This window comes from Orbilia oligospora (genome assembly GCF_000225545.1).
Source record: "Orbilia oligospora ATCC 24927 unplaced genomic scaffold scaffold00083, whole genome shotgun sequence".
Lineage (NCBI taxonomy): Eukaryota > Fungi > Ascomycota > Orbiliomycetes > Orbiliales > Orbiliaceae > Orbilia > Orbilia oligospora.
In genome coordinates, this window is record NW_011645640.1 from 1,703,174 (window position 1) to 1,728,348 (window position 25,175).

A 25,175-nucleotide genomic window follows, 5' to 3' on the forward strand; every position below is an offset into this window, starting at 1 on the left:
CGGACAATTGCAGGGGGGGTGTAAGTCACGACTCGGGAAGCCGGAACATGGGGACGCCATGAATAATAATGATGATGTTGTCGATGATGTCGGAGCGAGCAAACTAAAGGCGAACGGGGTCGAGGTTACTGTACCGTTACAGCGGTAGCGTGGGTTGCTATTCGTGTGCAGATGTTGGATTGCAATTGAGACAATCCAGCCCTGGCTGCATCTGTACAGCTTTTCCACCCCACACACAGAGTTCTAGCGTTAACCAGGTAGGTTCCTACCGACCAGCAGAGTGCAAGGAAGGGTAAGCCTTGGGCACGAAGGAGTTGGATTGTAGTGTAGTGTAGTGTAGTGGAGCGTCATGTAATGTTTAATGTAATGTAATATAACGAAATAACGATTGTAAGTACGATTGATTCCAGCTTTTAAAAGGAACTTGGTAGCCGGCTTCTCTCATCCACCCGGCGTCCGAAAAGTCTATGCCTCTCTAGTACAGTCTTCCCCCAATATTTTTTTTATCCAATTCTATATATATACTTTGCCTCCTCCTCCTGCTCCTCCTGCTCTCCCCCTTTGTGATACCGAATATTATTTTTATTTTTATTTTTCTTTCTATTTGTCCGACTTCGTCTCAAATCATATTCGGCTTCTTATCGACTCTCTTGGGTTGAAACACCTCCAACGCCAACCATCAAACCACCCAATTGATTAAATCCAGACAAACCAGAACATTTGATCTTAACAACATCAACGAAGGCGCCCTCAAAATCGTTAAATATAATATACACACATCATTCCTATAATACCTATCATTGTTCTGATTGTATTTACAAACGCCACAATGTCGAGTACAAGACAACATTCTCCTGAGTTATCCTCATCCAGAAAGAGAGTTGGCAAGGCCTGTGACAGATGTCGGTTAAAGAAGTCCAAGGTAGGCCTTCTCGTGTTAATGGCTTTCGAGTTTCTCGAGTTTAAAAATATATATATATAAGTATATAAAATCAACTAACGCAATGAACATATACTTAGTGTGACGGAGCCCTTCCCTGTCAAAGGTGTATTGCGGACGATCAAATCTGTGTCTTCAGCGAACGTAAAAGATCAAAAGACAAGACTTATCCTAAAGGGTGCGTATGCAATGTAGCCCTCCTTCTGGCTTCATTCCCGATAAACCTCGCCATGTTCTAACATGCATCTTTTAGATACGTCGAACTTCTGGAGAGCAGAAATCAAGTCCTTGCTGAAGCTTTACACAAAGTCCTATATTGCCATCAGCACAATATCGACACAACAAACCTATATCCTCGGGATGGAAAGATAGTTCTGAATGAAGTTTTGGGAAGACTGGACTCGTTTAAGGGACTACCATCATCGTTTAAACCAGCAAAATATGTCGATGATGCTTTGGAACACTTCGAGGAAGAGCATCACATGAGCCCTCGGTGCGAACGACAAGCCTCGGAATGTTCGAGTGTCCCTTCCGCACGAACGTCTCTAGATCTTTCTACCATTGGAACCGGCTCTCCAGCGACCCCGGATTTCACCTTTGACGGCCGATACCTCTCCCAGCCTTCGAAAATGCCATACTTCGATCAGACTGGCACGCTCCCACTATCAATCTCACCGTCCCTACTCATGCCGGATTTCCAATATTCGCAAGCGGCAATGTCATTCGATACGGCTTTCACTATGAGCGATCCTTTGATGATGGACACCGACTGGCTTTGAACCATTCCCCGGATCGAAAACAGCGTCCCACCTCTTCCAATGAGGACATCTCCACTTATTTATTGTACCGGCGCCCATTAGATATGTTGTTTTTTCGGCTACTGGAAGGCTCTGCAGGTCATGGAGTGTTGATCTTTTATCGTATTTCTCTACATTGCAGGCGTCTTGTTTTTTTTATTTTTATTTTTTATTTTTTATTTTCATTTTTTATCTTATTTTGGTAAAGAAAAAGCTAGGCTACAGCGGCGTTCTCAGGGGTTTTGACGTTGTGCGGATGTATAGGGCGACGATTATGGTCATTAATTGTACATGTACATTTATATTTATCAAAGTTGAATTGTGATTTTGGTTCTCTTTTGTCACCTCGCCCTCAGCCTTCTCAAGGAATGGTAAGGATCTTCAAATGTATTTAACGGCATATCTTCCTCTATAGTATTTCTTAATGTAATGAAAACAACATGTTGGCAATTTACGGAATTCGAATGGAATAAAGCTAGGGAATAAAGGTCTCCAACGGTCTAAATTTCGGATACTATGCTGAGCTAAGCACTGCGCGTGGGATACCAACTGGGTGTAATCTTACGCCGGCACTTGAAATCCAAGTGCTCAAGTGGGGTCCTAATTCCCTGAAGTTATTACATACGGTATACGGGGAATGCTCCGCAGAGAAAGCTAAAGGTTTGTTCGTCTCCGAGCCTGGAAACGTTCGAAACTGTAGTAACGTTGGCCGCTGGTGCTTTCGGGCCTTATAGTTACGTTACGATTGCAATGCAATTGCGAGTACATGATATCTTCGTATTTCGTACCACCATCGCATATTAATATGAAAGGCTTCCGGATCCATGCAATGGCATGCAATGGCCATGGCCAAGTAGCGCAGCACAGCCCGCTCCTGCGCAGTATTGCAATCGCCTCCACGCATATGTATACGTATGCCCCATGGCATGGCCCCATAAACATACTAAATTATGGCCAGCATACACAGTCTTAAGCTTGATTCTTGATCTTGCATTGCCTGCCATGCCAGGCCGGGCCATGGAGGCCTCAGCGTAGTGTTCAGCTTTTGTGTTGCGATTGGCATTGTAGCGGCGGCAGACTGTCAATTGCAATTGCAATAGCAGAATCGATTCATTTACCCGGCCGGGTTAATACGTTAATACACCCCCTCAATTACCCGTCTGTCGAGGTTCCTGTGGGGTATAAAATACAGAAACTTCATACCTCAGGAACAAAGGACCGTACACCACGGCATTTATTCGTAGCTTAAATATACCTACTAAGTATATACATATAATATATATTATATCATATTGTATTACGGTCCAGTCGACAGAAACAGCTTCGAAGATGAGTGCTAGCGAAACCGTTTCAAGCGGCCCCTTCAAATTCATCTCGCAAGGCGCCATTGTGCAGGAGTGGCTGGTCGGCGGGAAGAACATTGTCCTCGGATTCCAGGACCCCGCGGAGTATGCCAAAAGCAATCCCGCATACTTCGGGGCAACCATTGGCAGGTACGCTCGCTCGCTCGCTCGCTCTCGCGTTCGATAAAAATTCCCACCTGCATTGCTTGTCAATCGAAACTTCTAGCTGTCTGCATACATTTTAAAGATGTTCCGCTGACATAAAGGTGGATGGCACTATACCAGAGTTGCGGTAAGGCACCTGATTTCCTTCACCATGAGGAATCCAGCATGGATTTTCGGTGATAGGGACTCCTCTCGTCCGACAGGCTCAAAAACGACCAGAATCCTGCTTAACTAAGCTTACATGCATGCCCAATTGTGGCCTGGCTCGGTATATTATTAATGAACCTGAGAAAATTCTGACACTGACTGTGTGCATGTCCCCACGGTTTAGAATCGCCTGGCGAACGGGCAAATCAAGGATATTCCTCATGAAGGCGATGTGCATCCTCTCCCTGTCAATAACGGCACGAACACCCTCCACGGTGGAATTACTGGGTAAGTTAAGTCAAGTTAAGTCAAGTCAAGTTAAGTTAAGTTAAGTTAAGTTAAGTTGCAAATGTGTATTGTATTGTTTTGTATTGTATTGTATTGTATTGTATTAGTCATGTACGATCTCGAGGACACCCTCCCGTGTGCGGCCAAGCCGTCGGCTTTTGCATCGAATCCGAACAATCTCCCCTCGCGGTCTCGACGTTTCGGATCTCGAACCTCCTCGAGCTCGCGCTGTTTGCATGCAGAGGCTACAGCTAGCAGCCGGCATATATGCGCATGGCATCTGCGCTGCATGCACATAATTGGCTTTGTTGCATTTATGGACCCACAACGCATATTTTACTTTACATATTTTCATGCACTGTCAGCAGCACCTCCAGTTTTAGATAGAGCTTACTAACGGGCGATATTATCCTTCCCCCCCCTTGTTTAGGTGGGACAAAAAATACTGGACTGGGCCTGTCAAGGAGGCTTCTTTAGATGGGTCCGAGTCTCTGGTCTATTCTTACAAAAGCCCACATCTCGATGAAAAGTTTCCAGGGACATTGGATGTGACGGTTCGGTACACCGTTAGAAATGAAGCAAAAGACGGGGCAGATGTTTCTATCTTGGAAATTGAATACGAAGCAGAGATCGCGGCGGATAGTCCTAAAGACTGGGCTGTTCTTTCGTTGACAAACCATAGGTGGGTGCCATCTAACAAAAGGAGATTCGATTCTGACAACGTACATATATTTTGGCCCTCCAACAAAAATGGACAAGGGAATGAGAGGGCCAATCGGGTACTAGCTTGCTGAGTGAGTGCTGACATAAACGGGTGGGATAGTTACTTCAATATTGGCGACAAGAGTACAATCGAGGGCACCCAGGTACTGTACATATCCTACAAATCATTATGGCTTACTGATGCCTTGTTTCCACCCCTTGTAACCTCTAGTTTGCTGATGCTCCGGCTTCGTATTTCCTTCATGGATCCGAGTCGAGTGAAATAGGTGACAATTCCGGACAACACTAATATTGAAACCGACGAAGTCGACATTCCCACTGGGAGGTTTAAAAAGTTTCCGGGCATAGAGTCCGGGGTACCATTCGAACTTGGGGCTGAGGATCCAGATATCGACCATGGCTTCGCATTGACTACTGATGTGGCGAGTGTCCCAATCGATACGCGGGGTAAGCCTCCGTTTACTCTAGATCTCCTTCTTGGCTTCGAACGAAAACGTCGCCATCGGTGAAGCTTATCACAAGGACTAATATGCAAACCGGCGGCTGAGGTAATTAGGCTCCGTGGAAAAAACTTGTATTAAGTTATATCACCCATCTACCGGCGTTAACTTGGTCGTATCAAGTACCGAGCCAGCCTTCCAATTGTAAGAAATATCTAGTGCCGTTTTCTAATCTCTGACCTCCCTCTACACGTCTGATTTGTGAAGGGAAGCACACTCGTTAACTTACGGAATATCTAATAGTTACACCGGGAAATATATTGAAACCGAAGCGAGGGATGACGGCACCCCCGCATACGGCAAGCGAGCGGGGTTTTGTGTTGAACCAGCGAGGTACACCAATGCTGCCAACGTCCCGGAATGGAAGCACATGGTATTATTGAAGAAAGGAGAGGTATACGGCAGTCGAACTACCTGGAAGGCCTGGAAGAGCTCGAGTTTCTAAAGCGGCCTCCCCTCTTTTTTTTCTAAAAACGAAAATAAGAAATATACGGACGGTCATGCAGATATGTGCTATTGTAATTTTGTTTAATCTCAGCTCCCCTCAAAGTTGCTCGGATTTTCATCGACAGAGTAGAGGAAAGGAGCTAAGCCGGGGTTGGGTTGAAGTCTTGCCGTTTTAGGACATAGTATACTTCGAAAAGCTTATTTCGAATTTCGAATGATTCTATCATGTAGGCACCAAGATCATACAATACATGGGATATCTCGTTTGCGGCATGCACTTACTATACTAGCTACTCAAAATGGTATATTATTGATCGAAAGGGAAATCGAGCGTACGAACGTACCAAGAGGTATGAGGTATGAGGTATATAGGAAGTACGAAGTACTTTACTTATATACTTATGTATATACTCAATTATAATGGCACGGCCGGTGCAGTGTTACACCAAAGTCGGGTGTCGCGTCGACGTCGGTGGTTGGCCGACGGCACTGACGTCATGGATCCGAGTCCCGTTTGTCCGCTTATTTGCCTACGCGCTTAGCTTAGTTACTGAGCACCTGAGTAAGTAGCCGAGCCGAGCACAATTGCATTGCATTGCAGTGCAACGTACCGTACCCCTCAGTTGATAACGTTTATCGATTATCGATTATCTAAGATAAGTACCTCCTTAAGTACTTAAGTAAGTACTTACTTACTTATTGCAAGTAATATTTCGGAGTCCTCGACCACCTCCCTCTTCGAACTTCGTCTAAAACCATAAAATCTCAATTCATTTTGCTACTTAAATCGGAAACAATGGCCGCGTGTATCTTCTGCAGGATCATCAAGGGTGAGTGAGCTGAGCTACGGGAGGGAATAAACTAAGCTAGGGGTACCTATACTATACTATACTATACTATACTATAGAAGTCGAAGAGATTATACGAGAGTGAAGATTTGCTGTGGTACAAGGAAGAGCTAACCTAGCGTTGGAATCTCGCAATTTTATCTAGGGGAAATTCCTTCGTTCAAGCTCTACGACTCCCCCAAGGTCTATGCCTTTCTCGACATCCAACCCTTAAGTAAAGGACATGCCGTAGGTGTCACCTCGCTGCGGTGCCCCCCTCTTGACGACGGATGCCAATGGATATACTGCTAACATTATCTTTATTCGATTGATAGCTGGTTATCCCCAAAACACATGGGGAGAAGCTAGTTGATGTGCCAGATGATGAATTGGCAGAGATGTTGCCGGTCGCGAAGAAGCTAGCATTGGCAGTCGGCGTCAAGGACTTCAATATCCTTCAGAACAACGGAAGGATCGCTCGTTAGTCCACAAACAGCTTCCTCACTAAATGATTGGAGTTGGTACTAATTCCTTGCCCATGATAGACCAAGAAGTTGATCATGTACATGTGCACATGGTGAAGCTCCAATACACCTCGAATTATTTTGACGTTCCTGCACTGACTATTCTGACAAAGATCCCAAAACCAAATGAGACCGAAGGGCTGAGCGTCGGGTGGCCTGCCCAAAAAACGAATATGGAAGAATTGAAGGCTTACTACGAAGAACTAAAGTCAAAAATGTGAATAATAACGGGGTATCGATACCGGCATCATGACTACCGTGAGAGGGCATCTCGAACTACTTTTCAATGGATGACATTGGTCATAAAGACACCTCAAACCAATACCCTTTAGATAAAAATAATCATATAATATCGACAAAAGGTTGCCGGGTTTTCCATAAACCATTGTATAATCTATCATGATTTCGTACACCTGCAACGCCTCGCTAAATCGCTAATAAAACAAGTGATGCCTCGACCCCACAATATGCGCCCGCGATAAAAGGGTAGTATCTTTCGGCAAAAGGCGTTCCTATTCGAAGGGCAAATTTCGGGTGGTTCGACATAATTACCTCCTCGGCCTTCCTCGGCCTCTGAAGCCTTTCCCTCTGTGGTGCATTTTCATTCTGGTGTAGTTGGCATGTTTGTCTGCCTTAATAGTCGTTTTATTTTTGGAGGTAGCGGGCTTTTCTAAAACAGATGCCTGGCTCTTTCTTCGTGGTTTCACTGAGGCAACCTTGAGGACGATTGCTGCAAGCTCATCCTCGGATATCTCAACCCTCTGCAGTTCTCCATCGCAAATCCCATCCTCAGAATTCTCACCCTCTGCGATTTGGGCGAGAGTTTCCGGCTGTTGGTCGAGATGTCCTTCGGGCTCGGAGTCACAGCTTGACTCTTCAACATTTGGTTTGGTTTTCGTCGCACGTACAGGGCGAACTATTAATCAGATTAATAAGTATGACCGGCAAAGATAAATATACTAGCAACTTACTCCTGACACGTTTCGTTTGTCTCTTGAGGCCTTTCTTCTTGTAAGCTACCTGCTTGGATGTGTTCTCGGCTTCCGGTTCCTCGACCTGTACCTCCAATTCTAGGCATGGGGCAATTGTTGTAGGTCGCAATTTATCAGGATCTGTAATCTCAGTAGAATTGAGTCCATCCCTTTCAAGTTCTCTCAACACCTCCATACCAGGATCTTCTTCCTCTTGCATTTCTCTCAACTCTCTAGCTAGGATACTTAATGGCTTAACTTTCCCGATCATTCGGTTCGGAAGAAACAGCTTCACTTCCGGAGTTAGTGGGCTCCCACTCTCTTTTAACTCGAAGTTCATGCTATGCTGGCGAAAAATCGTAGGCGTGGAGAATAGGTCCGCTTCGCCAGGCTTGTTTCCTTTACTCTTTTTGGAAAGTGGGGTTTGGAATTCATATCGGCGCTTGCGCGAAGGTGTCGTCGGATCCAGAGGAATATAAGCATCTTCGCCATCGGAATCCTCAAAGCCCCGGTTATGGAAGATCTTCGAATTTTCCGAAGAATCCGTCAGCTTCGCTAAGATGGTACCATCTTCGGCTTCTTTAGGTTGTTTTGGGGGCGTCGGTGTTACGCCTGGTAGCTTGTCGAAAAGTCCAAGAATTCTGCCGTTCTTCTGAGGTGTAGGAGAAACATATCCTTTTTTCATCCATTTCAACTGACGGGCAACACTGGCGCTAGGTGAACAAGTGTGGTCCTGTAGTTTCAGACGGCTTGTGGGTGTAAAAAAGAATGGATTGGAGGAGGTTTCGAGGGGAGTTTGGGAAGGCTGCGCTGAGGGTTTCCGAGGGGTGATGTCTACTGGTTTATTGACAGGCTGCGAAAGGGATTGTGGCCCTGCGGTTTGCGAACTATCAAGGTCTAACCATTTCTTGAGTTTTTGATATTCAGAATATCGAGCGGCTATGTCCATGTTAGTTTATGAGCCATTGGTGATCAAATTCCAGCTAGAATTTCCATACCCATCTTTGGGTTCGCACTAATATCTTGTCTAGCTGGGGATCTGCCGTCATTTTGGATTGCGAAATCCTTCTCCCACGCCTTTATCTTGCGCTTCAAATGGCGGAGGCGATCCGAGTCGGATTTAGCTGTAGTAACGGGAAGGTCCGCCATTCTAATATGAAACTAGACTATTGCCTTAATTGGGAGGGCGGTGATGGTGGCGGTGATGGCGATGGCGATGGCGATGGCGATGATAATGACGGTAGAAATGATCTTGTGTTAAGTTCCTAGTCCTGTTTTGTTGATGCGACGTGTTTTGTTTGTGGCTTCCCAAAACGGAAGTGTGATTGAAATCGCGGTTGTCAGGTTACAGAGTTTAGACTCACGCGTTGTGCACCGACTCTGGACCTCGCAGCCCAGCTAGAGACTGAGCCCACGCCTCAAGCCTTAAACGATACTTGACTTCCGACGTCGCAAAGTTCGATATCCAACACCTGGCAAAATGGCCCCCCACAAGACTACCCCGGACTATGATAGCGACGACGCTATGCAAGACGTTGAATCCATGCAGGTTGATTCTGTCGGTGCCAAAGAGAAGACCGTCAAGGATGACCTGGAACACATGTTCGATGATGACCTCGATGACGAACCGATGGTTGACGCCTCTAACGCACATAAGAATAGCAGTGGAAAGGTTAATATCACGGCGATGTATGTGTAGGAAGCGGACCTCGTAGGTTTCCCTAGGAGCTAACCTCCTTCTTCTCAAAGCTCCGACATCCCCTCAGCGAACCCTTCCGACCCTGAGGATATGCTCCAGTTCTACTCAAGGTTGTTTCCTTGGCGGCAGCTCTTCCGTTGGCTCAATCATTCAGAGCTTCCTTCAACCGACTTCGCCCACCGAGAATTCGCATTCACATTGCACAACGATGCCTATCTGAGATATCAGTGCTATCCAACCTTCGAGACACTACGTCGCGATGTTCTTAATTTGAATCCCTCACGTTTTGAAATAGGCCCTGTCTATTCTACAAAACCAAGGGACAGGAAACAAGCAAAGGGTTCGTTCAAGCCAATTGAGAAGGAGCTGGTTTTCGATATCGATTTGACAGACTACGACGAGATCAGAACCTGTTGCTCTAAAACTAAGATCTGCATCAAATGCTGGCAGTTTGTGACAATGGCAATTAAGGTAGTCGATGTTGCTTTGCGCGATGATTTTGGATTTCAGCATATTATGTGGGTATACTCAGGAAGGAGGGGTGCGCACGCATGGGTTTGTGACAAAAAGGCCCGAAAATTAGGCGATGGGAAAAGAAGAGCCATAGCCGCCTACTTTGAGGTCGTCAAGGGCAGTAGTCAAAGCGGGAAGAAGGTTAATTTGGAGAGGCCGCTCCACCCCCATATTAGGTACCAATGTCTCAGCACAATACTTCTTATCGTGAAACTGCCTGGTTTACTGATTATAATGCACGACCGATAGACGAAGTCATGACATTCTTAAAGATGATTTTAAGCAGAATATTCTTGAAAACCAAGATCCCTTCCGAACCGAGAAACAGGCGGAAAGGCTTCTCCAACTTCTGCCAGACCGCCAGCTCAAGGAAGCACTTCGTGAGAAATGGGACTCCACAATTGAACGACCAAGCAGTGACAAATGGAAGGACATCGATGCGCTAGCCGGCTCTGGTGTCTCCAAGGTAAGTTACGTTTCTTAGTAAGATAGCATCTAAAGACTATTTTAACTCCATTTCACCTAGACAATCATCCCAAAGGTATTGCTTGAGCATAAACAGGATATCATCCTTGAATACACATACCCACGCCTCGATGCGGAAGTATCTAAACACCTCAACCACTTGCTCAAATCACCCTTTGTAGTGCATCCTGGCACAGGGAAAGTATGTGTCCCGATCGATATATCTAAACTTGATGAGTTCGACCCAGATGCTGTTCCTACGGTAACGCGGCTCTTGAAAGAAATCGACCAATGGAAGAACCCGGTGAAGGAAGAGGACGACGGCGTTTCTACATCCAGGGTATCTGATATCGACAAAACTAGCTTGAAACCTTACCACGATCTCTTTTCAAAGTTCGTACAAAAGTTGTTGAATGCGGAAAGGCCTTCCCCCACCGAAAAACCCCTTCATACAGAAAAATCCGTCAAGGTAAAAGCAGAAGAGATGGATTTCTAAGTTCGGAAAGGTTTTGATCTGGGACATGTGTCCAGATACTGCATGTATACTTAGATCAATTTTCAATGGAACCCACTTCATCTTTATCTTCTCCATCATCTTCAGTCTGGCTATCATCGTCCAAGCCTGCTAGTGGATTTAAATCAAGATCGTCATCGTCATCGTCATCGACTTCTTCCTCCTCCTCCTCCTCCTCTCCTTCCCCTTTTTCAATAGGCAAATTGGCGCTAAGAGATGCGCCGGCTTCCCCTTGCCCACCTTCCTCGTATTCACGTTGACTTCCAATTAGGCCCTTCTTCTCCTTCTTCTTCCTCATCGGAATCACAGCTTCAAAGGCTGCTTTCCAATCCTTCAATTCCAGCCATCTCAACATAATCTCCACAACTTGGTTTGTGGTTAATGTAATTCGCCCTGTCATCTTGATATATTCCCCGATCGGAAGTTTTGCAGTACGAAGCCCTTGGCCAACAGCTTTATTGAAACAGAGCCCCTTGTACCTGTTTTTATCTACTATCCCGCCGACAATGTAAGTTTTCCCTTCTTCCAGTGTCTCGAGCATCTCGTCGGAATCTGAAGAAAGGTAAATTACATTTCCCGCTTGAATATCATCCCTTGTAAGTTCATAGTCTGCATCTGTGACATGAATCTTGCGCCAGGATTTCCATTTCTCCCCGTGCATGAGATAGAGGTGAGAGCGAAGTCTTTTGTCGACACACGTGACCCACAAATCCATGGAAAATTTCGCGATTCTGTTGTCGCTGTAACATCTCGAAACTTGCGCCCCGAGTGATGCAACTTCCTTATCCATCATATATTCATCGAAGGAGCAATCCACGATGCATTTTATGGGAAGCCGTTTGGATTTACGTTCAAGTTTTCGGTTATTCTTGCGTTTGTTTCCAGACTTCGGTCCGCCAGTAGGTTTGGAGGTTTGGAGGTTGGCGTTCGCGGCATCACGCTCTTCACGTTGGCGGATTCTTTTCGCTGCCATCTTTTCGCGACGAAGGGCCCGTCGAGATTCCCGAGATTCTTCCCATTTCTGCTTTTTTAAGAGTTTCTTTTGTTGATTCTTAGATAAAGGGGTGGCTATATCATCGGATCCGTCTGTTGTAGTGGGCGATCCCGCAGTCTGCCTTGATGCTTCAGCCGGGTTTACTGATGACGCCGCGGTTAGAGAACTGGACCGCTTTCGCTTCCTATCATTTCTTGTGCTCTCGAGCTCTTGTACTTGTACAGAGTCCACGATAGATGGTTCGATAGCCGACATGGTAAGAAAGAGAAGGAACCCGCTGTCCGTGCTGGGAATGTGACCATTAGAAAAAACCAATTACCGAACAAAACTACACAGCATCGGCAGGTGACATAAGAACAAACAAAACGTGGGTTGACAAAACCCAACAGTCACAACACACCTTGGGCATACTAGATCAATGCTATATGTAGCCTCGTCGCCTAGATTTCAAGTCTACTTCCCTTCGATGTAATTATTACTTTATTGAGTTCGAACTAACTAATTAATTATGCGAGCCGGCACCCGGGGAGGGTAGATGCCGTTGTAAAAAGTTTTGTGCTACAATGAAATTATTCTACTGATCTATCAACCAGCCTTAGGACAGCCTTTATAAAATGGGAAAAGAAATAAAGAAAAAATGGGGGGAAGAAAAACAATACTTTTGAAGACTGCCTACCTAGGTAGTACTTAGGCGAATTTACCAAGAAGATTAAAAGTGGTCTGAGGTTACTCAGCATGTGGATTCCTTGGGCAGGTATAAGAGAGCCTGTAGTTAATTTAGAGGCTTCACTGAGCGATCATTGATGGCTTTAGTCTAGATGGTGCCGTTCAGATTGTGAGGGGTTTTGCCGGCGAATCTTGTCTTATGCAACCTCCGGGAAATAGATATGGCCATTGCTGGCGGCCGTCAACGGCGGCCTTGGGTATCGTGGTCATATCATAGGATCTTTCCAATTTGCCTAGCTCCTTTGCTAAGTCGCTAAATGTGAAAACCTCGGGAAGAATTTGCTCTACATTTGAACCATCACAGATTGCCTTCTGTATATTATTGCGGTCGAGAACAGATTTGCTCGCTCTGTCGGCGTGGGAATAGGCCTGCATTTTGAATTGAAAGTCCTGGATGCTACGTAAACACCAGCTGCAGTGCACTCCAGTATTTGCCAGCAAAATATCGCCCATGCGTCGATGATCATACTCGATTTCTCCATTGGTTCCGATCTGGCCAGCCATAGCGCGCCATTGTGGCCTGGGTGCTGGGAACTCGAAAGAGTACATGTATGACTTCATTTCGAGATGTAGGTATTGTGGATATCCCTGGCATGCCTTTAGTAATTCGATAGTATCGCGATTAGGAATCTCATCGACATCAGATACTATGACTAAATCAGATTCCTCCAGCTTCAGGGCCTTTATTATTTCGGTGGCGTGGTCACGGGACCTCTTCTCATTATCAAACGGGTCATGGGGGTTTTCAAGAAGGGTCGTAGTCTCTTCGTACAGGATCTTCTCCTTCGCGAAATCGAATCGATGACGGTTGGCTGCAAATGTCAGGGGTTTGAAGTCGCCTGTGGGCGCGTGTTTATTAGTAGTGTATAAAAAAAAATAACCCAAAAAAATTGAGAGAACTTTACCTACCAGTAAATGTTCGGTTCCCTTCAATAACAATAAATGTGTCTACAACATCCCAAAGCTCCTGCAGACGAATGATTGCAAGATCGAGTTCGACGCTGAACATCAAAACATCGATGACTTTTCTTTTGCGCCGCTTGTCATCTGATTTCGATCTATATTGCTTCCACCCGTGTATAGAACAGGAAGTGGGGATGTCGTTCGGGTCGAATCTGTAATGAACGATTTTTTCAAATGGCTCAGGGGGTGTATCCCAAATGGGCCGGAAGATGTAGCCAGCATCGCGAACGATCGTGGGCCGAAGGCTACGAATCACTAGCACGATCCATAATAATGCCAAAAGTGACAGAATTATCCACCTTGGTTGGGACCGCATAGAAACAAAGGAGCCAACAGCTGGCGGGGGATATTGGTGTTGGATGTTATCGACGAACGTTGGTTGTTTTGCTATCGTCCTGTTTTGCCAACAGCCAAGCCATTTTATGACCAGGGTCCATATGCATAGTACTGTACATACTTAAGTACTTATGCATCTTAAGAAGTACTTAGTATACAACTTCGAAACTGCCGCCCACCCATAGCCGAGGGCGCTTTGATGGACCATTTTTATTCTACCTAGAAATCGGGTCGGGTATATATCATGATATGAGCTGCATACCTTGGTAGCTATATGTATAAGTGCTCAAACTGACCTAGGCCAGGATATATCTAGATACCGTGCATTGGAACATATAGCTGAGCCTCTTAATTAATATTAACCCGGCCAGCCCGACTTGTTAGTTTGGAGTTTTGAGTTGACAAGTACTAATTAAGTCTCAATGCACAGTCCGTCCGGAGCAAGGGTAAGTTCTCGTCACCAGATTTATTGATTAATGATTCATACAATACATACATACCTCACACATACATACATACATACATACATACATACATACATACATACATACATATGTATGTACCTACCTAAGCATCGACAGTCAGTCGGGTCTCCGAGGCGTCTCAGCACCAAATCTAGCCAGACTAGACTAGACTAGACTGAACTAGACTGAACTATAGTTCATGTGAGTAAGTATATAGTACTTACTCGAGTACGTATAAGGTATACAGTCGAGGACAATGCAACATATTCAACACATTGATATCTAGGCATCAACTCTTTCGCTTCCTCCTGGTCCCTTTAATTCTGTTCAATTTCGTGCAATTCGAAGGAAGAATAATATTGAGTTCAGTGTCTAAATAGCCTCCCCTGAACCTTATAGGAGTATATAATTGGTGGAATGAAAGGAATCCGTCCGCGTCCCTTCGCCCGCAGATACGTTCTTGGCAAGTCTAGCCTCAAAGTTGAATCCGAAGCCATAGTCACATATTCGAACTAAAGTACTACAAGACCGAGCGCGAGACTAAGGCTGTGATATCCAATGCCTAAATGTATCCCCGTTGCACTTTAGCCTTTGACGATGTGACACAGCACAAGTTAAAGCCGTGTCTTCCCCGAATTCTACCTGGCTGATCCTGGGGGCTTCAAACTAAACAGCGTCACAAAGGGAAACATCCGGAAGTCCCAATTGCCATCCCCGAAAGATCGCCCCCCTCTGCCGATTAAAATTTATAAAAAAACGTGCTCGAATCCATGTCCTATGTCGGCACATTTTTTTTAGGGATGGCACGCTGTAGGCTAAATTCGAAATTTAGCCTGCGTGCTCCGGTACCAGCATGGCCAATTGCAACAAGCACATAAAGGTCTCGATGTTCAAGGATCTAAACTTTAGATCGAAAACATTGTGTACCAAAGTGGAGGCATTCTAAATTCATGCTGTCACGTTTTGTCATATGTGTAACCGTCGGAACCACCAATCAGACTTGGCACAAACGTGCAATATCCAACACAGGGTTGCCCCCATTCTGCGTTGCTTGGCATATGCACTCAAGTGCTAGTGCTGGCCTAGCTATAGCTCAAGTTATGAAAGAAGATACTCTAGATCTCGTTTGGAAGAACATCATTGATTCCACAACATCTGTGCTTTCGGCCCATCGTCCCGCAAATCTACAATGCATATCAAATTCGGAGTCGAGTCAGCTCCTCGTGGCATACAGGCGCGGAGGTCGCTAAACATGGTGCCGCCATGGCTTCTGTCATTTTTTGTTATCAAAATCGACGGCGAACCGGGCCACGAAACGAGATATTCCCAACAACGATTCGATTCCCGAATAGGAAATTGGATGATATACGGCGCTCTTTCTTTATAGGTTTTCTAGACTCTAGGCCAGCGTAGAGTCCAGTAATCCGAGAACGGGGCCTTATCAAACCCGGCGCCAAAGCATTCTAACAGCAGCGGCGAATTGAACAAAAAGTCCATCAAATATCTTGTACTGGTGGCTTTAGATACTATGACCCGCAACTATATAAAAGGGATCGCCATTCCAGTCATTCTGCATTTGAAATCCGGAAATCGGTCAACTGCGCATGCAACTCCTCTACAGAAATCCGAATAGAAGCCCACCCAGATCCGGTCAATTAGGCTTATAAATTTAACTTAAACCATGGCTGGAAAGTTAGCAACTTTGCTCCTCTTGCTCGGCGCGAACTCTGCCCTTGCGCAATCACCTCTATGGGGACAGTGTAAGCCAAAAATTCGTCAATCTAACTTCATGACTCTATGACCCGCTTCTAATCAATTTTTTACAAATTAACTACAGGTGGCGGTATTGGCTGGGGGGGCTCTACCAGTTGCGCTTCAGGCAGCACTTGCGTCGTCTTGAACGCATACTACAGCCAATGTCAACCTAGCTCCCAGTAAGTCCTGGTGTTGGATATTACATAGGTTCTGGGAATAACTAAGTAATTTTATCCTCGATAGAGTTACTACCACTAGTTCGACAACGACCACTCGTGCAACCACAACATCTACGACCGCAGTGAGAACGACAGTAGTTACAACCACGCCTTCTACTACTACACCCGGGGGGACGAGTCCTACGTGTTCAGTAGGCAGTATTTCTTTGGTGTCGAACTCCAAACTTCCAGATCCATTCACCTTTGCCAATGGCCAGAAAGTCACCACAAAAGAACAGTTTAAATGCCGTCAAGCTGAGATTTCAGCGGCAATGCAGCAATATGAGTTAGGAACAAAACCCGGAAAACCACAATCTCTTACGGCTTCGTGGAGTGGAAATACTCTTACCATCAACGTGTCTGACCAGGGGAAATCAATCTCATTCTCCGTCACTGTTACTGCACCTTCTGGTGGAAGGGCACCATACCCTGCTATCATCGGTTAGTAAAACATACATTAGCCTTTATCAATCGTGGTTTCGCACCTAACACCCTCTTCTTTTACCGAAAAGGATACGACGGTGGCTCAATCCCAATTCCTGCTGGTGTTGCTAAAATCAGTTTTAGCATCGCTGATATCGCAGCCCAGACTAATACTGGATCAAGGTAAGTTTATGAGCAAAAAGCCACCCATAGTTTACGTCGGGATGTTAATGGGCCATCTATGGTAGGGGCCAAGGGAAATTCTACAACCTTTATGGGAGCGGCCACTCAGCTGGTGCCCTTACAGCTTGGGCATGGGGTGTCAGCCGAATCATCGATGCAATCGAAATTACCCCAGCTACCAATATCAACCCTGCAAAAATCGGCGTTACTGGATGCTCCAGAAATGGCAAGGGGGCTTTCGTCGCCGGTGCTCTTGATGACCGTATTGCCTTGACTCTTCCCCAGGAATCGGGATCCGGTGGTTCCGCTTGCTGGAGGCTTTCGGACTACCAGAAGAGCCAGGGTCAAAATGTCCAAACTGCTTCCCAGATTATAACAGAGAACGTTTGGTTCTCTACTGCGTTCAACGCCAATGTTAATCAAGTTAACCGCCTTCCATTTGACCACCACAGTTTGGCTGCCTTGGTTGCACCCCGTGGGCTCTATGTTATCGAGAATACTTCAATGGTAAATATGACCGTGACTCTTAACGGGATTGGCAGACGCTCTTTGTTGGGTACCCGCTAACAAAAGCTACTAGGAATGGCTCGGCGCATTAAGCACGTACGGTTGCATGAAAGCAGGGTCTCTCGTCTACCAAGCCTTGGGCGTATCTAGCAATATGGGTTACTCGCAAGTCGGACACGGTGACCACTGCGGTTTTCCTGCGGCTCAACAAGGGTCTGAACTCAATTCTTTCATTAACAGGTTCTTACTCGATCAATCAGTCACGACAAACGTCTTTCGAACTGATGGCAACTTTAATTTCAACCAGGCTAATTGGGTTGACTGGTCTGTCCCAACCTTGAATTAATATGGGCGGCAGTCGAGATTTCAACTCCCGGATCTTGTACACGATTTGTTGCATTGATTGAAGTGTAAATATCTTAATAGTTTCGATATAAATTATAGAATATGCAATCGATAACGTTTTGAGTGTCATTGTGAACAACGGCCATTTAAGGAAGATATATTGATATTATAATACATCCGCTGACAGTATCCATCCGTAGCGGCCGACATTCGTGTCAGTATGTCGATGCCGATCCTTATGGTGTACGAATACAAGAAGTGGGATGGAGGTTAAGTGTTTTTCTTCTTCTTTTTCTTTTCTTTTTCTTGCCTTTTTAATGGCGAGGGAATAGATGGGACTTGTTCACAGTGGGGTTGACTACTTCCTTGATGAGCTATTGGGGTCACATCTACGGCAGCAACATTCTTCTTGGGTCTTCGATGTACTCTTTGACTTTAACAAGGAAGGTAACTGCTTCACGTCCGTCCAGTAGGCGATGGTCGTATGTAAGCGCAAGATACATCATCTATTGACTGTTAGATACCGTTATGCTTTTTATAAAGAGAAAAACACATACCGGTCGAATTTCAATCTTGCCGTTGACGACAACTGGACGTTGCTTGGTTGCATGAAGGCCTGCCGTATTATTAGTAGGGTTTTTTGTACAACTAAAGCATAAATGGCCTACCTAGAACAGCGCTCTGTGGCAAGTTAATAATAGGAGTTCCCATCAAACTCCCAAAAACTCCGCCGTTGGAAATGGTAAATGTACCCCCGGCAAGGTCCTCAAGAGTAATCTTTCCATGTCGGGCCTATCATTTTTCAGGGTAAGCTCGAGTTACAATGTTAACGAAATTTGAAGGTTGGGATCATTACCTTCTCACCGAGCTCTGAGATGGCCTTGTCGATGCCTACGAGATCGAGAGTTTCTGCGTTCCGGATTACAGGAGTAACAAGGCCCTTCTCTGTTGCGACAGCTATGCTGACATCGACATAGTCACGGTAGACGATGGTGTCGCCTCCGTTCGGACCCTCGATGCTAGCATTGACAACGGGTACATCCTTCATGGCAAGAATGCATGCCTTGGTGAAGAAACTGACGAACCCTAGCTTTACACCAGTTTTCTCCAATACTACGTTCTTATACAATGAGCGCATTTCCATTACGGCGGACATGTCTACTTCGTTGAATGTAGTCAGGGATGCTGCTGTATTTTGGGACTGCTTCAACCTCTCGCCCGTTCTGAGTCTCATGCGATTCATTTTTACCTATTCGATGGAATATGGGGAGTTAGTTCTTATGTGGCTTGGGAACAGAAGTACAACGGGATGAGATACCGACCCTCTGTTCTCCTCTGTTCCCGATTCCATCGGCGGCAGGGGCCGAATGAGTAGTTGGTGGGGGGGAAGTCTCGGCCTTCGGCTTTTCTGCGACCTTCTTAGGCTGAGGAGCTTTCTCGGCGGGCTTCGATTCCTCGGTTTTTTTTGGTGGTGGGGAAGGGGCTGACTCTTCCTTCTTCGTCTCTTCTTTGGCTGGTTTTGGTGCGCCTTCTCCAGGCTCCAACGTTGCGAGATCTTGACCAACTGTAACAGTAGTGTCGGCTTCAACCAGAAGTTCCTTTAGAATACCGGCTTGTGGGGCGTTGACGGCGACGTCAATCTAGCTATATGTTAGGGGAGTGCGAGCATGTGATGATGGTGGTGGTGGTACAGACGATACCTTATCAGTTTCGATGGTGGCAATCTCTTCATCCTGTTCGACCTGTTCGCCAACCTCTATCCCGTGAACCAGCCTCAGTTAGAATGCCGTCGGCCTCAGGCAACATGAGAATTGAGAAATCGCGAACCTTTTAACCATTGTTTTAGGGTTCCCTCTGATATAGATTCTGCCATGGGTGGAACCTTGATAGTGACGGAGTCGGCTAATGGAGTTCGGTGATTAGATATATCTGATTCAGGTGTGCCGGAAAACGTGGGTGAGTACCGTAAGAACGCCATTGGTGGAGGGATAGGAGAGGGTATGAAGCGGCGGCATGGGAGCTGCTTGGATTGTTAGCGGAGTAGCCCAGGGTATGTGATTATCGCTGACGGGAAGAGGAAGAGCTTCCTACCTGCGAGGGGTCTGTCTGGCAATGAGGCCGGTGATTGGAGCCTTGACATGGAAGAGGCGACAGGATGAGGTTTGTAGGTGTGAAAATGAAGATGGGTGATTTAGCCGCAGGGCGGTTGAGCGAAGGGCGGAGAAGGATGGCATGGTGGTGGTGATGATGATGATGATGATAATGATGGTGGTGGTGGCAGTGGTGGTGATGATGTCTGAAGGAGAGTCGAGTCAGGGCAGAGGTTACTAAGTAGGTAGTTACTTGGTAAGTGAGGTGAGGTCACTTAAAATTTGAGTTTATCAGGCATATCCAACCAATCAATATATTATAATTCTACCGATACAAGACCTTGTATAATAAGTCTATATACTTATATACCAAGTACTTACTTACTTCAGTAAGTATATTTTGTATATTTTACTTTCTTTTAATTTTTTTTCATTTTTTTTTTCATTTTTTTTCATTTTTTTTTCATTTTCTTCCAAGGTTTTCCTTGAAGTCATGTACCGTAGCGTAACGTAGCCGAACCGGGTCGGGTAAAGGACGATGGCCGAACGGAAGTGCCTTATTTACTACTTAGTACTTCTACTTACCTAAGTACTTAAATAATTACATACCAAGAAGTAATATAATAATTATACATCAATACGAGACTAAGTATTGATAATATAATAATTACTGACTAAGCTTAAGTATGTATCGTGTGGTGTCGGTGTTGGGCTTTCAATTGGGCTTGGCAGCCAGTCGGTCCGTCTCAAATTGATGTCTGTCGGGTCCCGCGATTCGACAACAACGACGACGACAACAACGACAACCACGACAACCACGACGACGACGCCAACGACCAGCATTCCCACCGCTCGTTCGGTCATCAATCATAATACTTACTAGAGGGTGTATTGCATAAGAGGTAGCTAGCTAAGTTACTAGGTACCTAACTGGTAGGTACCCTTCCTTCGCAAATGCAACGTTATTACCCTTTCGACCTCTCATTCGTATTCGATAGTTCCTCCTCCGATATATATCTCCCACCGCTCGCCGCTCCCCAGACATGGCTAGTTCTACGCCAATTAGAATAGTCCCGAGTCTCTACAGGAGAGCCTTGAAAACGAGCCTGGATTGGACTGTCAGACGGGATATCTGGCGCCCACAGGCCCTCGCTATCCGTCAACTCTTCGAGGCCAATAAGGATGTTCGGGCTCCCAAACAGTTAAAGGTTATACTTGAATCCAGCGGGTTTATTTCATATTATAGCCCGTATTCAGGGGGTTTATCGTGACTAACACCATTCCACCACCTTGTAGGTTCTCATTGCAGAAGCAGAGGCAGAGTTGGAGAAGTGGAAGCATCCAGATCCCTATTTGCCGCCTACGGCCCCTGGTGGTATGTTCCCTTACCCCCCTCTTGGTATCCGTATATACCTAATATATATATATATATATATGTGTGTGTGTGTGTGTGTGTGTATTGTACACACACACTCGGAGTCTTTGATATAATCTCTCTTCGTGGAATTTGAAAATGATCTAATTATCACCCTCCCGGGGGATCAACCGATAGGCTCTAAGTGGGAAAGAAATCTTCCTTGTCCTCTGCTGACCCGTAAGTTCCACATGTCTTGGAATCATTGCATTGAGCTCTTGGACCTGGTTAAGTTTGCTAACTCGAAAACCGTCCGAAGCACCCCAATATTCGGATTGATATTTCTTCTTTTAAAAATATTTTAAAAAATCTTAAAAAAAAAAAATAGAAATCAAATCAAATCGATCAATCAATCAATCAATCAATCAAAATAATGACTATAAAATAAAACTGCAAGCGCTCATGTAAATAAATACAAGCCCATCTGTCCTGTTCATATGATACCTTTTTGGACAGTGAGCCGCAACATTCCCTGTGCACAATTTCCTACAGGTCGGTCCTGACGAAGTGAAACCGATCAGTGACGAGAAAAGCAACTTAAGCTGGTGCATGCACGAGCGGCGCGGGGGAATATCGGCAGCCACCACCTGCATTTCTGCCGTTGTAACCCTTGCACATGCCATTCCATCTCCATTTCATTGGCCTTCGTTCTGTAAATAGCCATTCCCTTCAGCGGAAACCTTTTTTTTTTTCCTTCACCGCTGCCTAACCAACCCGGTTTCCAGACTTTTTTTTTTTTGCCTGTCTCTGATCACAATACATATTCTCCCTCCCTTCCCCCAATCTTGTTCTACCTTTTCTCTTACCAATCTTACCAATATATACTCGAAACCATTACTTCATCGTACCGTTTTTATCGACAGATGCTACACCAATCATAGGGCGGCCACATACGTCTGCGAATTCACACGTGGAGGGCTGGTAGCACTGTAAACACCCCCCACGGCAGTAGTTCCCACACCTCCGAGTCGGTTATTTCGTCACTACATCCCCCAGCCACCACGAACCCTTCTATATTTCTATCATCTCCCGCGACGAACAAGAGAAATAAATAGGAAAAAGATACATCGAGGGCGGGGCAAAAAATAAAAATAAAAGGACAATAGTAACCTTCAAATACCGCCACTATGAAATTCGGCGAAACACTCAAAAAGTCCCTGAAGGAGGAGTGGAAAGATAATTATATCGATTATGGAAAACTAAAAAAGCTTCTGCGAGAAAAAGACCCCGAGCCAACCCAATGGACCGAACAGGATGAATCCAACTTTGTGGAGGAGTTGGTAAATGTGCAGATCGAAAAAGTGAACACTTTCCATGCGAAGCTTGGTGCTGAATTGAAGGACCGGGTGAACAACTGTGAAGCCAAACTCGAACCCTTGGCTCAGAATTCTGAAGGCAAAGCCGCGGCCAAGGACACTGTCGATGAAAATACCAAGCAGCTTCTAGTCACTGTCACCCAAGAGCTGGATACTATCTCCAAGGAAATTGCGGATCTTTACAAATTCGCGAGATTGAATTTCACGGCTTGTCTGAAGGCTGCCAAGAAGCATGACAGGTTAAAGCAGTATAAGATCCGGCCTCTCGTTCAAGTCCGTCTTTCATCTTTACCTTTCAGTTCTGAGGATTATTCGCCGCTGCTATACAGGTAATTCTATCATCATCTTATACCCCCGTTCTTGCCATACATGGTGGATAACTATCCTGACGTCCGCCTGGATAGGATCTCGGCACTCTATGCATTCGTCGGACAGTATGACCAAACTCAACAACCATCCAAATCTCTTCCTTCGAAATCGTCCTCAAAAACCTATGAATCCCATAAATGTAAGTGATGAGAAAACGCTCCGGAACAGCCGTTGTGAAATATCTGACAATCCGAACAGTCTGGGTGCACCCCGATAATTTACTTGAAGTTAAAACCTATGTCCTACGCCGGCTGCCAGTTCTCATCTATAACCCCCAAAGTTCAAAGGTTGCGAAAGCCGACAGAAAAGACCCTACATTGACATCGCTCTACTTCGATAATTCCCAATTCGATCTATATACACATAAGCTTGATAGGTATGAAAGTGCTGCATCACTCCGCTTACGATGGTACGGCCAGCTTGCAGATAGACCGGAAATCACATTAGAGAGGAAGATTGTCCCTTCAATCGAAGAAGCAGAGGAGACTGGAACTGAAGAAAGGGTCTCACTCAAAGAAAAAGAAATCCAGCGTTTCATCTCTGGTGAAGATGAGGAAATACTTGAAAAAAAAATACGTAAGACAAAAGAGCGGAAGCCAGAAGAGGAGGCACGCAAATATGAAAAGACGGCGAGGAATATGCACGCCTTCGTCAAGGAAAACTCTCTACAACCCATCCTGCGTGCAGTCTACACAAGGACTGCCTTTCAAATCCCCGGAGATGACGAGATCAGGATATCACTAGATACTGATCTTGTCTTCATCAAAGAGGATGCTCTCAACTCTCGGAGACCCACTCGACTCGCTGACGACTGGCATCGACACGATATTGATGACCGAAAGTTGGAATATCCTTTCAGTTCACTCCCCAAGGATGAGATTTCGAAGTTTCCTTTTGCGCTTCTCGAAATCAAAATTAACAACTCTTTGAACGACCGTTCGAAGGAGTGGGTTTCCGATTTGATGACCTCGCATCTGGTGTACGATGCACCACGGTTTTCCAAGTTCGTTCATGGTGTTTCAGTATTGTTTGAAGACAATGTTAATAGTTTTCCATTCTGGCTGGGGGACCTCGACAAGGATATCAGAAAGGATCCCAAGGATGCATGGCAGCAAGAGCAGGACCGGCTCAAATCCGAGGAATTCACTGTCGGAAGTTTTGCAATGGGCCTTTCGCCTCTTCGCGGAAGCCCTTTCCGGGCATCTATTGCTCATGAATCAATGCGCCCTGTAGAATCTTCCAAACCCCGGCGATTGTCGGCGGGGGTCCCCAAAAAGCCAGTTTTGGAGGTCGTCCAGGCTCCAAAACAGGCAACTATTACTGAAGACCACGAAGAACAAAGCAATTCCCCATCGTCTTCTCGTGTTGGGGGCTTAGGATGGGGAAGCACAAAGCAGCGCCGCCGCCGATCTTCAGTTAAACTGCCCCCCGGCGTAACGAAGCCAAGCTCATATATCAAAGATTCCGGGCCGCTCCAGGTTGAAGCCAAAGTTTGGCTTGCCAATCAAAGGACTTTTATCAAATGGCAACATATATGTGTGCTGCTGGCCACCCTTTCGCTCGCACTTTACAATGCCGCCGGTCGGAAGAATATCGTTGCCCAGGGCATCGGCTTCTTCTTCACAGGAATCTCGGTATTTGCTGGAGCGTGGGGGTATTGGATGTATATCAGGCGGAGTAGGTTCATCACCGATAGGAGTGAGAAAGGCTTTGACACTAGTATCAGTCTGATCGGTCCCATTGTTGTCTGCATCGCTATGATCATTGCCTTGACACTGAACTTTATATTCAAGGTTAGTTGGAAGCACTCTAAATTTGATTTTTCGTGGTTTTTTCTTCTATTTTCCCCCTTCTATTTTTCCCATTTAACATTCCGCTAACGCTTCCGGTTCGCGGGCAGTTCAAAATCTCCTTCACTGAAACGTCTTTCTACATCGAAGACTTGACGGAACCAGTTCTGACACCAAGCAACACCGCTTCGACACTTGTAGTACAAGGCCAGGCCTACAACATACTTGGTTAATTAATCTACTATTTCCTAAATTTGATTTGACTTCCTGGGCATTTATTTTGAGCAAATATTGTTTACCTATTCAACAAATGGCACATACTCGCAAAATCTTGTACCTTATCTGATCACACCCTCTCCCAGACTAATTTTATTTAACCCATACTTTGAATCCTGATTCACATTATCGTGCCATGTGGT

At 45.5% G+C, this 25,175-nt stretch overlaps 11 protein-coding genes across 11 annotated transcripts; 7 read left to right on the forward strand and 4 right to left on the reverse strand.

Annotated features, from left to right (window-relative positions):
* Window positions 1-829: 829 nt before the first annotated feature.
* On the forward strand, window positions 830-1,719 carry AOL_s00083g490 (uncharacterized protein; the record flags this gene model as incomplete). Its single annotated transcript, XM_011125669.1, has 3 exons — window positions 830-922; window positions 1,021-1,118; window positions 1,194-1,719. 3 exons carry the CDS (start codon window positions 830-832, stop codon window positions 1,717-1,719), a joined length of 717 nt encoding a protein of 238 aa, XP_011123971.1.
* Window positions 1,720-3,066: 1,347 nt separating this feature from the next.
* On the forward strand, window positions 3,067-5,348 carry AOL_s00083g491 (uncharacterized protein; the record flags this gene model as incomplete). The annotated part of the gene is made up of 8 exons (XM_011125670.1): window positions 3,067-3,230; window positions 3,366-3,372; window positions 3,577-3,680; window positions 4,111-4,362; window positions 4,504-4,546; window positions 4,670-4,850; window positions 4,960-5,047; window positions 5,147-5,348. The coding sequence occupies 8 exons, from the start codon at window positions 3,067-3,069 to the stop codon at window positions 5,346-5,348; spliced, it is 1,041 nt and encodes a 346-aa protein (XP_011123972.1).
* A 798-nt stretch (window positions 5,349-6,146) lies between these two features.
* Window positions 6,147-6,922, forward strand: AOL_s00083g492 (uncharacterized protein; the record flags this gene model as incomplete). The annotated part of the gene is made up of 4 exons (XM_011125671.1): window positions 6,147-6,180; window positions 6,344-6,426; window positions 6,513-6,657; window positions 6,723-6,922. 4 exons carry the CDS (start codon window positions 6,147-6,149, stop codon window positions 6,920-6,922), a joined length of 462 nt encoding a protein of 153 aa, XP_011123973.1.
* A 327-nt stretch (window positions 6,923-7,249) lies between these two features.
* On the reverse strand, window positions 7,250-8,821 carry AOL_s00083g493 (uncharacterized protein; the record flags this gene model as incomplete). Its single annotated transcript, XM_011125672.1, has 3 exons — window positions 7,250-7,617; window positions 7,673-8,611; window positions 8,671-8,821. The coding sequence occupies 3 exons, from the start codon at window positions 8,819-8,821 to the stop codon at window positions 7,250-7,252; spliced, it is 1,458 nt and encodes a 485-aa protein (XP_011123974.1).
* Window positions 8,822-9,152: 331 nt separating this feature from the next.
* AOL_s00083g494 (uncharacterized protein) lies at window positions 9,153-10,845 on the forward strand (the record flags this gene model as incomplete). Its single annotated transcript, XM_011125673.1, has 4 exons — window positions 9,153-9,361; window positions 9,422-10,060; window positions 10,134-10,350; window positions 10,411-10,845. 4 exons carry the CDS (start codon window positions 9,153-9,155, stop codon window positions 10,843-10,845), a joined length of 1,500 nt encoding a protein of 499 aa, XP_011123975.1.
* Window positions 10,846-10,900: 55 nt separating this feature from the next.
* On the reverse strand, window positions 10,901-12,112 carry AOL_s00083g495 (uncharacterized protein; the record flags this gene model as incomplete). Its single annotated transcript, XM_011125674.1, has 1 exon — window positions 10,901-12,112. The coding sequence occupies one exon, from the start codon at window positions 12,110-12,112 to the stop codon at window positions 10,901-10,903; it is 1,212 nt and encodes a 403-aa protein (XP_011123976.1).
* Window positions 12,113-12,685: 573 nt separating this feature from the next.
* Window positions 12,686-13,592, reverse strand: AOL_s00083g496 (uncharacterized protein; the record flags this gene model as incomplete). The annotated part of the gene is made up of 2 exons (XM_011125675.1): window positions 12,686-13,422; window positions 13,493-13,592. The coding sequence occupies 2 exons, from the start codon at window positions 13,590-13,592 to the stop codon at window positions 12,686-12,688; spliced, it is 837 nt and encodes a 278-aa protein (XP_011123977.1).
* A 2,435-nt stretch (window positions 13,593-16,027) lies between these two features.
* Window positions 16,028-17,778, forward strand: AOL_s00083g497 (uncharacterized protein; the record flags this gene model as incomplete). The annotated part of the gene is made up of 6 exons (XM_011125676.1): window positions 16,028-16,106; window positions 16,184-16,280; window positions 16,345-16,760; window positions 16,832-16,925; window positions 16,991-17,432; window positions 17,506-17,778. 6 exons carry the CDS (start codon window positions 16,028-16,030, stop codon window positions 17,776-17,778), a joined length of 1,401 nt encoding a protein of 466 aa, XP_011123978.1.
* A 388-nt stretch (window positions 17,779-18,166) lies between these two features.
* Window positions 18,167-20,011, reverse strand: AOL_s00083g498 (uncharacterized protein; the record flags this gene model as incomplete). The annotated part of the gene is made up of 9 exons (XM_011125677.1): window positions 18,167-18,283; window positions 18,335-18,393; window positions 18,446-18,569; window positions 18,634-19,026; window positions 19,100-19,417; window positions 19,478-19,533; window positions 19,605-19,679; window positions 19,742-19,797; window positions 19,869-20,011. 9 exons carry the CDS (start codon window positions 20,009-20,011, stop codon window positions 18,167-18,169), a joined length of 1,341 nt encoding a protein of 446 aa, XP_011123979.1.
* Window positions 20,012-20,910: 899 nt separating this feature from the next.
* Window positions 20,911-21,560, forward strand: AOL_s00083g499 (uncharacterized protein; the record flags this gene model as incomplete). Its single annotated transcript, XM_011125678.1, has 4 exons — window positions 20,911-21,075; window positions 21,164-21,242; window positions 21,420-21,461; window positions 21,541-21,560. 4 exons carry the CDS (start codon window positions 20,911-20,913, stop codon window positions 21,558-21,560), a joined length of 306 nt encoding a protein of 101 aa, XP_011123980.1.
* Window positions 21,561-22,408: 848 nt separating this feature from the next.
* AOL_s00083g500 (uncharacterized protein) lies at window positions 22,409-24,989 on the forward strand (the record flags this gene model as incomplete). Its single annotated transcript, XM_011125679.1, has 4 exons — window positions 22,409-22,926; window positions 23,002-23,105; window positions 23,165-24,759; window positions 24,867-24,989. The coding sequence occupies 4 exons, from the start codon at window positions 22,409-22,411 to the stop codon at window positions 24,987-24,989; spliced, it is 2,340 nt and encodes a 779-aa protein (XP_011123981.1).
* Window positions 24,990-25,175: the final 186 nt, after the last annotated feature.